The sequence below is a fragment of the Triplophysa dalaica genome, chromosome 10 (assembly GCF_015846415.1).
Source record: "Triplophysa dalaica isolate WHDGS20190420 chromosome 10, ASM1584641v1, whole genome shotgun sequence".
Classification (NCBI taxonomy): domain Eukaryota; kingdom Metazoa; phylum Chordata; class Actinopteri; order Cypriniformes; family Nemacheilidae; genus Triplophysa; species Triplophysa dalaica.
In genome coordinates this window covers 5,328,069-5,343,201 of record NC_079551.1, presented here as the reverse complement: position 1 = coordinate 5,343,201, position 15,133 = coordinate 5,328,069, and the positions used below count along the sequence as shown (strand labels likewise).

Below are 15,133 nucleotides of genomic sequence, written 5' to 3'. Positions count from 1 at the left end.
CCCCCGACCCAGTAATAAAACCCAGGTACGTGCCTTCCTGGGGCTAGCGGGATATTATAGGTGCTTTATCCCCAACTTCTCCTCTGTAGCCAGCCCCCTGACCGACCTGACCAGGAAGGGGCAGCCCGAGAAAGTATGGATGGACCCTGGAAACGGAACAGGCATTCCGGTCCCTGAAGAAGGCTTTATCGTCCTCCCCAATACTTCGGTCGTCGGACTTCAGCTGCCCCTTCACCCTTCAGACCGATGCGTCCGACACCGGTCTGGGAGCGGTGCTGTCCCAGACCGTGGATGGGACGGAACACCCCGTGGTATACATAAGTCGTAAGCTCACGTCAGCCGAAAGTAGGTATGCCACGGTGGAAAGGGAGGCCCTGGCCATAAAGTGGGCAGTCCTGGAGTTGCGCTACTATCTACTGGGGCGGAGTTTTCCCTGGTAACCGACCACGCTCCGCTCCAGTGGATGTCCAAAGCAAAGGACACCAATGCCAGGGTCACAAGGTTGTTTCTGGCACTCCAGGACTACCACTTTAAAGTGGTACATCGGGCCGGGACCTCCCATGGTAACGCAGACGGTCTGTCGAGGTTATGGTCAGGATGGGTATCTCGGTCAGGTAACCTCCCCCCCTCTATCTCAACACGTCTTTTCACATTTCCACTGGACACCTCAGAGAACCAGGCCATTTGTGGCCTGATCAGATCCAGGACAGAGTCATTTACAATGTAAATTGTTGTTGTGTGGAGGAAGGTGTGACGAGTCACCCAGTGTGAAATCAGCGTCGCCATGGAAACGGGGGAAATTAGAGCGGCACACCTGCCGATCGTTTGGGCTCATCACAACCGGCTATAAAAGCCAGAGCCATCAGAGAGAAGGTGAGCAACATCTCCCGAAAGACTCCGAACGCTCATGCTAAGTTTTCTTTGTGGTTACAGGCTCAGACGGGGATTGAGCAGGCAGGACCGCTATCCCCCTCGGTGTTACCAGCGGACATTACTGCGGGTCGCATGCCTAAGCTGAAAGAGCAAGCCACGTGACAAAGCCCGGAAACCCAGAAGTCTTTTTTTTTTTTTTTTTTTTTTTTTTGGGAATCCTTCGGTCTTCCCGGGGATTAAAATAAAAATACCCTTCGGGGATTGATTAAAACACTTCCTTGTGTGCGTGTCATTGCTCCGTGCCTCACAGAAGGGTATTTTGATCTGGGTATTTAAGGGATGCTGGCAAAATTTTCTAGGGAATTCTTACTATGATGAACCCCCCGGTGCTGTGTGTGTGCCTTCAGACACACAGCACTGTTTTTCCGTTCGCATCTTTTTCTACTGTCAGGTATGCGTCTTAGACCCGTAGACTAATCTTTGAGGATTTGATGTTTTGTTTTTGTATTCTCTGAATTGAATTGTAATTGTCAAGAAACATTTACCTGACTAATAAATTGTCATGTTTGAATTGTTCCGCAGTATTCTGAATTTATAGACACGTTCTTATATTATGTATTCAATATAAGAATTATGTTCTATCCCGTTGCATCCTTGTTACCGTAAATCCCCGCTCAGGTGAGTAACGGACCAGAATCCTGTCTAGGTGACAAAGACACACCTGCTGAGAATTTTAGAGATCCCGTTAACAACTTGGCATTAGTTTAAGTGTACTTAGATCTTAGAGGCTGTTAATGTGAATTTCCGTTTAGAACAACACAAGGGTTGTCTGACCAATCTAAATAGGCTAAGTCTCAGACTCTGATTACAGTAATATTATTCCAGTTAAGTGGACATGGGAAACCATGGCATGATTATATAAAGCTGCCATTAGAGAAGGTAAGATTGGTCTATTTATCGCTGTGGCGTGGTCATGACCTCTGGCTGAAATAATTGTTGTTTGTGATTAGGTGTTAATAATCTAGGCTGACCAAAAAAGGTGCGTTTAGCAGTGAGTTGCAGGGGGCAGCCACCTAAATGTTACTGGTCTCTTACCTTTGGCAATGACCAAGACTGGCGAGTTTGTGACCGTGAGATCCGCGTATAAACGGCCGGCGTGAGACTCTAAGCGACATGAGAATCGGATGAGTGAATATAGTTTAGAGTATAGCAGGATAATCAAACAATGACCCAAATTGCATGATTATTATTACACATAATAATCAAATACAAATAATATCATTCAACGAGGTTTCCTTTTTATATTTTGGAGTCAGATAAATTACGTAAGGTTAAAATAACATTAACTGTAACAACCCAGAGCGCTGGAAAGACAAGAACGCGCACATACCTTCGCCATGCCACTTGGACTCAGCCATTGGGCCAGTGAGTGGTTGGTGGTTCTTCTTTTTTCACATTTTTCACCACCTTACACTATTAAGTTAAAGTTCTTACCAAATCTTAGCAAGTACGACTTAATTTTTTTATTTATCCTTTTCTGAAATTAAGTAGACAGAACGTAATCAAATAAGTACACCTAATTTCATTGATAAGTTAACTAAACTAAATTCTTACCGTTTCTTTATATTACATATTTATTTTTCTTAATATGCATAATTCACACACCTTGATTTATGAGACCCAAAATGAACAACAAGAGACTAATCTCTGGATTGTTATTGGCACAATTATTTACTGAAAAATATGTCAAACTCTACTAAATATCTAAGAGAAGTGAACATTAAACACTAACAAGTCTTTAACTTTCTAAAAACATATAAAATAATCATCTTTTTTTTTAATTGACTCTCCTAATGCCGTCTGATGAAAAGCATGCATGGTAATGGGAAATCCTGCTTGACTAAATTAAGTAAATTGAACAAGGAGCATATACATATTTGAGTTTTAGTCAAAACTTCAACTTGATCAAAAATAATTATTACACTTTACCCAAAAGTAAAAAAGTGTTTCAGTAACTTAAAATATTTAAATAAGAAGAACATTTTTATAAAATTAAATTTACACTATTTAATCTATTGTATTATTTTGAACATTTGGTTAAACAGTGAGTATTTCTAACCCGATGGGAGATATTGCAAGTTCAAAAGAAACGTTAATTAATGTGGTGTTTCAAATTATGAGATAAAAAGCATAATATCTAGAACATGATGCATGATGGGATACCCTTATCCTTAATGCCGCGTCGAGCAGTATTCAAGCTAGGTTTAGTGTGCGTTAAACCTTTGGTATTTTTAAGACATTGGAGACACTTGCGCTCTTCCTTCCTGCCGCGTGCACAAACTCTCAAGTGGCCAAGGCCTTTATTAAACAGAGTGAGACATTGTTTAATTTTAATGCAGTAAAATGTTTATCATTTCAACCTGTAAATCAGGTAATGTTTCACATAAAAAATACCATATCAAGGTACCATACACAAAAAAGACAATAGCATTTTAATGTCAGTGTATATGTTTCAGAAGGCCTATTTTTGTTTGTATGCACATTTTATAGAAATTAAAAAATCTAAATTTAATTTTAATAAAAAATTTCAGAACCTTCATACATCCAGTGTACAACATATCCCAAGGACATAAGAAAGTCTGATAATATGAAATTGAAAATATTCTAAAACAGAAATGAAACCTTACAATACGTTTTAATTTCCTGAGAGTATAGAGGATTGGTTAAGGATATTTTGCATTCATTGTGGTTAAACTGATTAAAATGATAACATTTTGTGATTGAAGGATATTGAAAACATCATGCAACTTAAATGTCATAAAGCAAAAGATTTTACTTTATGAATAGTTTTGCTTTTTCTAATTGATTTTTATAAATATTCCTACCTAACCGGTGTGACTTGAATTGCCCTTCTGAGAAGTAACACCCGTGGTTATGCCCATGAGCACATCATGTGGTGTCGTCTCAAAACAACAGTAATTATGAAGCCGTATGAACACCATCAAGGTTTGCTACTCCACACAGTACAATTACAATTTTAGATTTGAACTAAACATTATAAAAACCTTTTTACGTGGATTGACAAGTTGTAAAACATAAAATATATATAAAATGTACATGATATTTATTTAAACAAGAAACTGCAACATAAAAGTAAAGCTGTTTAGTTACACAGAGTCATTTTACACCGAAGCAGATTAGCACATTCATTTGTACATTCAATATAAATCAATATACATGAATCAGTAACAGTTTACAATAAGGTGCTATTTGTAAACAATTAGATAATGCATTAGCTAACAAGAACACACATTGAACAATACTTCTAAAGCATTCATTAATCTTAGTTCATGATAACTTAGCATTTAGTAAAATGTTTTAAAAATCAAACATTGTGTCTGTTAACATTAGTTAATGCTCCATGAACTAACATGAACAATTGTATAGACATCGACAAACATTAACAAAGATTATGAATGCTGAAAAACGAAATTGTTCGTTGTCATATATATATATATATATATATATATATATATATATATATATATATATATATATAGCGTTAACAAATACCACCTATACGGTAACCAATAAATCAAAGCTTTGTGGCCACTCGGTCTGCATTCATAATGAATGACTTCAGTAGCAACAGACAACATACAACACCACATACAATTAGTTTGTGTGTTAGCATATAGTTCATAACAGTCTGGAACACTTTTGGTTTCTGCTTTGCCTCCCTTGCTCCCATAATTTTCTGCAGCATTTTTTGGGTGAAACATCCTCCTCCATTTCTCAACAGCATATCTTCTACACTTCTAATGATATTCTCAACCTGAACTGTGTTGTTCCTGTAGTTGTCGTAACTGTTCTTCCAGTATTTATTATCAATGACATGATAGCCACCTCCACATTTATCAACAAACCTCTTCAGTTCCCTGTTATCTTCAACAAAATCACTAACAGTTTTACCGGAATCAAGTTTATCACCTTGAGTAAAGACAATGATTGAATATTTTAGAGCTTCTTCTCCAAACAAATCATTCAGGTACTTCAGTACATTTTGTTCTCGTTCGGTAATTCTTGTAACTCTTAAAACAATCATGTAAGCATGAGGTCCTGGAGCACATTCAGTCATGCATTTCAGTATTTCTTTTTTCAAGTTTTCCTCACTAAGCCTGTTGTTAAAAATTCCAGGTGTGTCGGTAACAGTGATCCTGCAGTGATTTATCTCTCTTGTTTCTGATTTACATTCAGAAGTTACAGAAACGGCTGCATTAGAGGCAGTGAAAACATCTTCACCGAGTATTGTGTTCCCGGTGCTGCTTTTTCCATCTCCAGTTCTCCCCACAAGCACAATCCTTACATTTTTCTCTTGTGTTCCTATGAGAGAATATGAACATTACACCCTTTACAAAAAAAAATGTATATTTATTTTTTGATGAGACACTGATGCGTCGATGTACTATCCGTGCATGGCCACTTCACATTTACATTTAGTCATTTAGCAGACGCTTTTATTCAAAGCGACTTACAGGTGGGGTAAGCAATAGAAGCAATCGGGACAGTTGCGGGCTTGAGTTTAAGTACAATACTTAAACTCAAGTTGTTGTTTCATATTTCATGATGTGTTAATATATACTGTACGGGCTGAAGTGAATTTTCAGATTTTAACTGAATATTATGAGGGCACATGAACTTTAAAAGAGAATCACCCACATTGATAAGCTATTGACTATAAATGCTTCAATATTTCAAGAAAAAATAAGAATATTATTTTTTAATTTCACTGAAACGCTATGCAATTGGATCCTCAACCTCTCCAGTCTCTGTGCAGTTTGTAACAAGATGCCTGAGTTTAAAGAGACAGCAACATTGGAATATGCTTTTTGCAATGCATTTAAAATTAAATAACTCCGTGTAACAAATTAAAGTAAAACATGAAAAAATACCCACCTATAATGAAATAATGAAAAATGTATAGGAAAAAGCAATGTAAGTCTCTTTGGATAAAAGCATCTGCTAAATGTAAATGTAAATGTAAATGTAAATGGAAAATGGAAAATGGAAAATGGAAAATGGAAAATGGAAATGGAAAATGGAAAATTGAAATCGAAATGGAAATGAAAATGGAAAATGGAAAATGGAAAATGTAAATGAAAATGTAAATGTAAATGTAAATGTAAATGAAAATGAAAATGAAAATGAAAATGAAAATGAAAATGAAAATGAAAATGAAAATGAAAATGTAAATGTAAATGTAAATGTAACGAAATCCTCATAAATCAATTGAAGCACCTGTCTCACCAAATTTGTGTTCAAATCACTTGTTTAGGCATTTTGGCAGACGCTTTTATCAAAAGCGACTTACATTGCTTTATCCTATACATTTTACATAGGTATTTGCAATCCCATGGGATCAAACCCACAACCTTGCGTTGTTAAAAAAATGCTCTTACCACTGAGCTTGTATTCACACATATGTGAAAATGGTGGTCAAGCATTTCATCTCCGTGCCAGTTCAAGTTTACAACTTCTCTTGTTGAATTTATATTTGTATACTCAGTTTCTTATAAAAATGCTCCAGTTGATAGCTTTACTTAGTCTGAGTACTCAGACATGTTACAATTTAAAATATATAATTTACAATCATACAATTTTATGACTGAAATCGCTAAATCAAACTAACAATATAAAGAATGACTAGCTTTACATGCCATGTCTTTCAAAAAACAAACATTCTTCGCACTTTCAGCAGTGTTGACCCTAATGTGATTTTCATTTTATCCTTTTTTATACACACCCCAAACCCAGAATAACAGACCTGCAAATCTTGCCATCTTCTTAGGTCTTTCGAAGGTGGTGTATGGTAGACGTATGAATATCCTGTAAATGATTTAGATGGTTTAGTTCGTTTCATATACTTGTATGTTTTGTGTAAAATATACAGCTTTAAATATTATAATGGGATGGAATGAAGTACAAAAAAACACAAAATATTGACAAAAATTGTCATTTTAGGGTTTAGCAAATCTAACAAATTAACAGAAAATAGTAGCCAACAGAAACATACCTGTCCAGACAGTTCTCTCAGAGCTAGAAGACTCTCAAGGATAGATACAAGGAACTGCATCTCATAAATGGAGACTGCCTACACTTGCCTATGCCACTCCTTCATGACGGGCAAGGACTATATAAGTACCTTTGTAAGTATCACGACTTATTCAAGATCTACAAGTGGTATCAACTGATTTAGGTAAGGTAAAACTTAAGTATTTTTTCACAATTGAAATAATTTAATAATAAAAGTGCCACAATCTGACTTTACAGTATAAATAAAGAGCATGATGATTTTGAGTATTGAATGTTTCTGCAAAAATGTTGATAATTGGTATTAATACAATTATTTTCTTATTTCCAGAACATTCATACGTCTGAAAACACTGAAGACCTAAGAAGATGGCAAGATTTGCAGGTCTGTTATTCTAGGTTTTGGGAGCGTAAATAAAAAAGACATTTATTATGAAATGTTAAAATGAAGCTCACATAAGGATCAACATTGCAGAAAGAGTGGAGAATGTTGGACATAACATTTCATTCATTTGTGGTTACACTGCCATCGTTTATTGAAATACATGACATTTGAAGCTAGTCATTCTCTATACTACTAGTTTGATTTAGCAATTTCAGTCTTCGAATTTTATGATTGTAAATTACATATTTTAATTTAAGACTTTAAGTAATTTAAAATAAGGTGTGACATGCTGTCAGAGTACTCAGACAAGTAAAGGTAAGAAACTGAGTATGCAAATATATGATTGGTAAAACAACCAGGAAAAGGCAAAGAACATTACAAATCAAAAGTTTAAAGATATCTAACAGGAAATATAATCTGTTCTTCCTGGTCTTCCAAAAAACACCAGTCTAGGCTAAAAAAGCCTGTCGTGTATGTCTTGTCACACATTTAGGATTGTAAGTATCAAGTTGGTCAACATGTCTTTGTGGGGTGGGGTTGGGTGGCTTATTTCTGTTTAAGTCCAACGGAAGGTAACAAAATCACCATTCATCAATTGAGGCACCTAAAGGAGTCTCACCAAACTTGTGCTACATTCACTTGGATTCATACGTGAAAATGATGGGGAAGCATTTATCTCTGTGCCAGTTCACAAGTGCAAGAATATGTTAAGAATATGTTAACTGATTTATATTTGTTATTTAGGATTTGTGTATTACAAACAGAACCACTTTCTGATTTTCATGCATGATCCAAGGCAGCAACTTTTCCTCATCTCAGAAAAAGTGATCATGTAAACACATATAAATCACATATAGTGTAAAATGTTTGCCATTCTTTTTTCTCATTTCCTTTTCCATTTTCTTTCATACAAACTTGGTTTACATTTTAAAATTCTAGGCCCGGTTTTAAAGACAAACCCTGTCTTAATCCAGGACCACAGTATACCACAGTTAAATCCGGATATTTAATCGCTTTTATTAAAATGCCTCGGATAGATACAAAACAATGTAATGACATATTTTAAGATATGTTAAGGTAATTTTCAGTCATGACGGCTCAAACTTTCGTTCTAGTCTGGGACTATTCTTAAACCTTGTCTATGACACTGGGCACAAATGTTGTAATTTTTTACTGAATACAAGAATTTTTCACTTAAAAAACATTTGGATACATACAGGATGGAGGGAGTACAAGAATGTGATTGTACTTCATACAAATCATAATAATTCCAAATTGATGTTTATTCCAGCCCTTGTGCAATTCTGAATAAATACTGTATTTTCAGTGTTTTGGTAAAAATTGCAATGATTAAAATCTCTTTGTAGGAACACAGGACAAAGATGTAAGGATTGTGCTGTTGGGGAGAACTGGAGATGGAAAAAGCAGCACAGCGAACACAATATTTGGTGAAGATGTTTTCACTGCCTCCTGTGGAGCCTCTTCAGAAACTTCTGAATGTAAATCAGAGACCCGAAAGATAAATCACTCCAGAATCAATATTATTGACACACCTGGACTTTTTGATACCAGACACAGTGAGGACGTCTTAAAAAAAGAAATACTAAGATGTATGATTGAATGTGCTCCAGGACCTGATGCGTTCCTGATTGTTTTAAGAGTGTGCAGATTCACTGAACATGAACAAGATGTTGTAAAGAAGCTGAATGATTTGTTTGGACAAGAAGCTCTGAGATATTCAACGATAGTCTTTACTCACGGTGATGAACTTGAAGCTAATCAATCAATTCATGATTTTGTTCAAGGTAATGCAGAACTGAACAGTTTTGTTAGTAAGTGTGGAGGTGGCTGTCATGTTATTGATAACAAATACTGGAAGAACAGTCAGGACAACTACAGGAACAACACAGTTCAGGTTGACAAAATATTTGAAATTGTTGAAAATATGGTGAAAAAAAACGCAGGCCGTTTCACCAATGAAATGCTGAAAATTATTCAGGCAAAGAAAGAACAGACACAGGATTGGACTGGATTACTGAAGTGGTTGTTGGTGTATTTTGCAGAATTGGGTTCTTCAATATTGTGGGGACGTTTTTTGGGGAATTAGATGGATACTTTGTAGTTTGAAAGAATCAACACAGGTTATTTTCTGTACCGTATGACTGGCATTGCTTTGCAACGTCTAACTAATTAGCTTTTTATTTTTCATGACTTTAATTAATTTTCTAACATGGGGTTTTAGAAATATGTGTGTACATGCATTACAAATGAAAGTGATTGAATCCATATGTTATATTGGGTGATACAAGGTTGTCTTAAAATGATCCGTTGATATAAATATGCATGTGTCACCGTCCCATTTGTCCCCCCTGCCTGGTTTCCCCCTTGAACTACATCACCCTACATTGTGTTTCTTGGTTCTTATATGTAACTTAATGTAACTGTTTGTATTACCCTTGTGTATGTTTTGCTTTTTATTAAAGATTTGGATTACAGAAAACATACGAGACTATACAAGTTTGATGTCTGTGTATTTCCAAAGACCAAAGAAGATGGCAAGATTTGAATCAACCTTTGTCTGTGGTCCATGAGCGTTCCATGACAGCACGAAGCCAGTTATAATTAACTGTAGATTTGTATAATCAAAAAGAAACCGAAATCAATATGAGTGGCTATATACATTGTAAATTTAAATGTTTGCATATAAGAATTAACTATAGACCAGTTGATGTAACATACATTGTGCTAAACAACTCTAGTCCGGAAGAATCTTGTAAACTTCCGATGGGCAGAATAGTGGTCTACTTGTCTTAAGATGAACTTCGCCTTATTGGTGTAAACTGAAAGAGGGCAGAAAATTGGTCGATTAGTCAACCCATACACTGACAGTGTGAAAATAGTGACTCTTGGTCGACCCTTGGGGCCCGTGTATAGTCGGACAAAAAAGTGAGTTGTTGACCAAGAAGTGGGGTCAGTGGGTGGGAAGGGGTCCCTTTGGGCACAGTATGACAAAACAGAAGACTTAAGCTTTATAACACTTAAAAAAATAATTGATTAAATGATTTAATTTTATACACTCACCTAAAGCATTATTAGGAACACCATACTAATACTGTGTTTGACCCCCTTTCGCCTTCAGAACTGCCTTAATTCTATGTGGCATTGATTCATCAAGGTGCTGAAAGCACTCTTTAGAAATGTTGGCCCATATTGATAGGATAGTATCTTGCAGTTGATGGAGATTTGTAGGATGCACAAAGCTCCCGTTCCACCACATCCCAAAGATGCTCTATTAGGTTGAGATCTGGTGACTGTGGGGGCCATTTTAGTACAGTGAACTCATTGGCATGTTCAAGAAACCAATTTGAAATGATTTGAGCTTTGTAACATGGTACATTATCCTGCTGGAAGTAGCCATCAGAGGATGGGTACATGGTGGTCATAAAGGGATGGACATGGTCAGAAACAATGCTTAGGTAGGCCGTGGCATTTAAACGATGCCCAATTGGCACTAAGGGGCCTAAAGTGTGCCAAGAAAACATCCCCCACACCATTACACCACCACCATAATTGCATTAATGAGAAATTAAACAGGTGTTCCTAATAAGCCTTTAGGTGAGTGTGTGTACAATGTAAAACAGTGATAATAATAAACGATAAATTGGTAGGCTATTGGTTAATATTAGCCATGCCTTTATTAATTTGCAACATTTGTTGTCCCAATGTTAGATATATATTTTTTTGCTGAAAAAAATACATTTGGGTAATATTATACCTGTTTTAATCGAGTTAAAACAACGTATTGGTTCACTCGAATATGTAAATGCATCTAAAATCGCATTGAAGCGCATTGTTTGCTTCCATACAAAATGTCCGTCTAAATATTGTCAAGCTAGTATTAGTTTCCCAGATATGTTTAATTTTAAGAAATGTAATTCAATCATTCAATCAATATGCAGTAAGAACATCTCCCCCCACTGGAAGGATAATGTAATAACGCATACACTGCTGAAAAAGCTATTAAAGGTATTAATATAACCTATGGTTTGCAGGGGACTTTTAATGGAAACCATTAGAATTTCTGAGGTGGATTTTTCAGCAATGAAATCAAACTTTTGTGTTTATTTTGATAAATGAGGAGTGTGCTCCCCGTGACCTGAGGTAGTTCGGATAAGCGGTAGAAAATGGATGGATGGAAATGCGGAGTGTAACGCAGTGAAATTCAAAGACAGCAATATTGTAATCCAACTAATTACTTTTAAATGACAGTAGCTTATAATTTATGATCAATTACATTTTGGAGGTAACTTGCCCAACACTGCTAAAGAAATGCACATCAAATTGCAATATATTACGTCACGTATCGTGACGGGATATTCACTGGATGTGTTGTTAAACGCACGCACAGATTCTTGTTAATCACTGACAGTGTAAATGGACAAAATCTCACGATGTAGGAACAAATTCTGGACACATTTCCCGAGTATTTTCCAGGATCTCTGTATGAAAATTGTTTAGGGTAATTCCGCTCACATTTTTCACGCTTGAAACTGCCCTCGCGCAACAAAGAGAGACTTTTCATTTGTAGTCCTTTTGAGTTCCGTTTCCGCAGAAATCGCACGACTTCCGTTATCTGTGTCAAATATGGCCACGTCTAGACTGGAGATCAATTTTATCCGATTATTATCACGCTGTGAGTCTTTGGCTTCAGAAAAAAGAGGCGAAACGGAATGGAGACTCGAGAAGGTAAATAATAACATTGCAATGCATTTAATGGCATGTTCTTATTGTGAAAAACGTGCTTTTATTTAAAAACAGCCAATATTCTGCATCTAAACAACCAAGCCATTACGAACAACACCATTTATGTAAGACTAGACTAATTAAAATTCTAGTGTAACATTCATGTGAAATATACTTAACATAACAATTTTTGGACTGTTATTTGGACAGTGACATTTATTGTATTAATTGCTTACCCCACCTGTAAAACGCTTTGGAAAAAAGCGTCTGCTAAATGTGAATGTAAATGTGAATTTTCCTATAGAATGATATATAATTAAATTTGAATTGTATAATATTTTATAAATGAATCAAATATTTATATATTTTTTGTTTTAAGTATGTTGGTGCGCTGGAAGAAATGCTTGTGGCTTTAAAGAAGAGTCCCAGGTACATTCAATACTTTCACTATTACCACTATTAGAGGTCTTTTATTCATGTTTTACTACGTTGTTCTCTATGTGAACAAACTAGTGACAATAGTAATTATTGAGGGTGATATTGAAATTATTTATACAGGAGGTTATATAGATGACGAATAATTTTTCTGATTCCCTCAGCAAACCAATGCCGGAAATACTGACAGATTACACCCGCAAAGTGGACTTCCTCAAGGGTCTCCTGGAGGCTGAAAGACTGGTCAGTTATTATAATAATTTATCCATGCGTATAGTCCATTACATTATATTTACTGTATATACACAATTATTTTTCTATTTTTTATGATCATGTATACAGTATCTAATGTTTGGTCATGTACAAGTGTTTTTTTTCTTCTTTATTATTTATAGCCGTCTCCAGCAGAGAAATCTTTAGCCAATCAGTTTCTGGCTCCTGGACGCACGCCAACCATATCCAGTGAGAGAACACCAGCCAGCAAGACAGTTCATATACAGAGCAAAGCACGATGTGCTGAAGAGATGAAGAAGGAACTGATGAGCAAAGTATGACTCTTGTTCTCTTCTAACTACAACAGTGATGTAATGTCAAATAAAAATTTATTAAATCTAGCTGAATACAATTTCATACATTTTATTTTTAGTAAAATTTTGGTATTTTGAAAGATATTCAGAAACATTTTAATCAACTTGTGTGTTTTCTGTATTTTAACAGGGGGGTTCAAATTCTGGTAAATATTAATACTAATCTATCTCACTAATATTGCATCTAAGGACAAACCAGACATCAGTTTTGACCTTTTTCTTTCTTTGTCCTCCATGAACAGGTTCATTTGATTCCGATCTGAGACACAGAAGGTAGACTTTACCACATTACTCGTACTCGCTTGTTTTTTATTGAATGTCTGGTTTGATATAAAAAAAAACACTGATAAAACTTTTCTCTCTTCTCAACTGTTCTTCAGGAGCCTCCCTGTGGATGAGCGACAGTCCGCCACCGAGCTGGATGCGATTCTTCAACACCATCACAACCTGCAGGAGAAACTGGCTGAAGATATGTTAAACCTTGCACGCAACCTGAAGAACAACACGCTCGCTGCTCAGAACATCATTAAACAAGACAACCAGGTCTGATGCCTTGCTTTTTACACAACTACTAGGAACAAGGATTATTTATGATTTTAATTTATTTTGCATGACCAGTGCGAATCCTGTCTGACAGTAACAATGTTACAATGTCTGTCCACTAGATGGCACCATCATATTAGTGATACAATCTACTTACTGTATACTGAACTTTCAGAACTAAATTATATTTGGTCAAGCAAATGTGCACTTCTCGATTAAAATGTTTTTCTTTATATTTAGACACTGACTCAGTCCATGCGACAGGCCGACATGAACTTCGAAAAGCTCAAGACGGAATCCGAGCGCCTGGAGCAACACACCAAAAAATCCGTCAACTGGTTTCTGTGGTTGATGCTTATAGTCGTCTCCTTTACTTTTATAAGCATGATCTTATTTATAAGACTATTCCCGAGACTCAGATGATGTTCAGCATTAGAATAGACTAGATTTATTTTATCTTCAGTAGCGGATTTACAGATAGACACTAGCCAAGGTCTGATATAGCTGCAAATGCAGCTGTTATCAGATTATTAGCTGACACCCTCCGTTTTTGTTCCCAAGAAATTTACATTGTTTCCTGCATGCCATTGTGATTCATATTGTGATGCTCAACAAATTCAGGTATCTCAATTCATATCTGCACACATCATTTGCTATTAAATATCCATATTTGTCATTTTCCCATGTACAGTGGATATGTAAACCGACCGTGGCTCTATTCTGATGCTTGTGAGCTGTTTTAAGGTCCGGGTAGGCTTGTCCAGGCCTGCTGTGTCAATCAGCTATACAGGAAGAGTTCTGGCAAGCATAGGGAAGTATTTTTGCTGATTGGAGGCACACTCGACTCGGATAGGAAAGGCGGATACAGAACGGCCTCGGGGAACTCAGCTGGAAAATAAATGCCCCATATTTAGCTGTCTGGTTACTTAAAGATCTATTTGTGCCTGCGGTTCCCTATATAGCACAAAGCCCTGCACAGTATTAAGAATTGCTCAGATATGGTGATCAATCATGTCATTGGTTAACGTCTGTGTTTATTGAGCGTTTGGTCTATTGATGGGTCTAAATGTGTTGTTTTCTGTGTACTGGCAATGATTGTGCGTTGTGCGTTGCTCATGTTGGTTTTGATTGTTCCACCTGACCACAGAATAGCCATTATTGTTTTCCCCTTCGAATGGGTTCCCGATGAAGTGGTAATGAAAGTTATTTATGAGACTAAAACATAGGAGTGTGTTATTTAAATAAAATAATTTGCAATCCACTAACTTCCAATCTGTATAATTTAGAAATTTTATGTATAAAATTTCTCGTATATATGAGATTATTGTAGTAAGATTTTGAGGTTTTTTAAACCTACATGAATACTTTTTTCATAATTTGGTGAATGTTCCTTTAAATCTAAATCTTTATTACCAAATCGAGAGCCACAAACAAGGAGAGATGATCTCGATAAAAGAAAATATTGTGTTTGAACTGC

At 36.0% G+C, this 15,133-nt stretch overlaps 3 protein-coding genes across 3 annotated transcripts; 2 read left to right on the top strand and 1 right to left on the bottom strand.

The window, feature by feature from the left end:
• Positions 1 to 1,530: 1,530 nt before the first annotated feature.
• On the bottom strand, positions 1,531 to 6,713 carry LOC130429909 (GTPase IMAP family member 9-like). The gene is made up of 3 exons (XM_056758755.1): positions 6,698 to 6,713; positions 4,610 to 5,256; positions 1,531 to 1,575 (listed from the first exon to the last, which is right to left on the bottom strand). The coding sequence occupies exons 1-3, from the start codon at positions 6,711 to 6,713 to the stop codon at positions 1,531 to 1,533; spliced, it is 708 nt and encodes a 235-aa protein (XP_056614733.1).
• A 619-nt stretch (positions 6,714 to 7,332) lies between these two features.
• LOC130429907 (GTPase IMAP family member 7-like) lies at positions 7,333 to 9,455 on the top strand. The gene is made up of 2 exons (XM_056758753.1): positions 7,333 to 7,348; positions 8,716 to 9,455. Exons 1-2 carry the CDS (start codon positions 7,333 to 7,335, stop codon positions 9,453 to 9,455), a joined length of 756 nt encoding a protein of 251 aa, XP_056614731.1.
• Positions 9,456 to 11,977: 2,522 nt separating this feature from the next.
• use1 (unconventional SNARE in the ER 1 homolog (S. cerevisiae)) lies at positions 11,978 to 14,917 on the top strand. Its single transcript, XM_056759047.1, has 8 exons — positions 11,978 to 12,094; positions 12,471 to 12,520; positions 12,691 to 12,769; positions 12,922 to 13,074; positions 13,244 to 13,259; positions 13,356 to 13,386; positions 13,494 to 13,656; positions 13,897 to 14,917. The coding sequence occupies exons 1-8, from the start codon at positions 11,993 to 11,995 to the stop codon at positions 14,077 to 14,079; spliced, it is 777 nt and encodes a 258-aa protein (XP_056615025.1). The 5' UTR covers positions 11,978 to 11,992; the 3' UTR covers positions 14,080 to 14,917.
• Positions 14,918 to 15,133: the final 216 nt, after the last annotated feature.

Coding starts and splice junctions, on each gene's coding strand:
- LOC130429909 (XM_056758755.1), bottom strand. Junction 1,576..4,609: donor AAATTATGGGAGCAAGGGAG/GCAAAGCAGAAA, acceptor TTTGTCACCTAG/ACAGGATTCTGGTCCGTTAC.
- use1 (XM_056759047.1), top strand. CDS start 11,993: ATGGCCACGTCTAGACTGGAGATCAATTTTATCCGATTATTATCACGC. Junction 12,521..12,690: donor GCTTTAAAGAAGAGTCCCAG/GTACATTCAATA, acceptor TGATTCCCTCAG/CAAACCAATGCCGGAAATAC. Junction 13,387..13,493: donor TCCGATCTGAGACACAGAAG/GTAGACTTTACC, acceptor ACTGTTCTTCAG/GAGCCTCCCTGTGGATGAGC.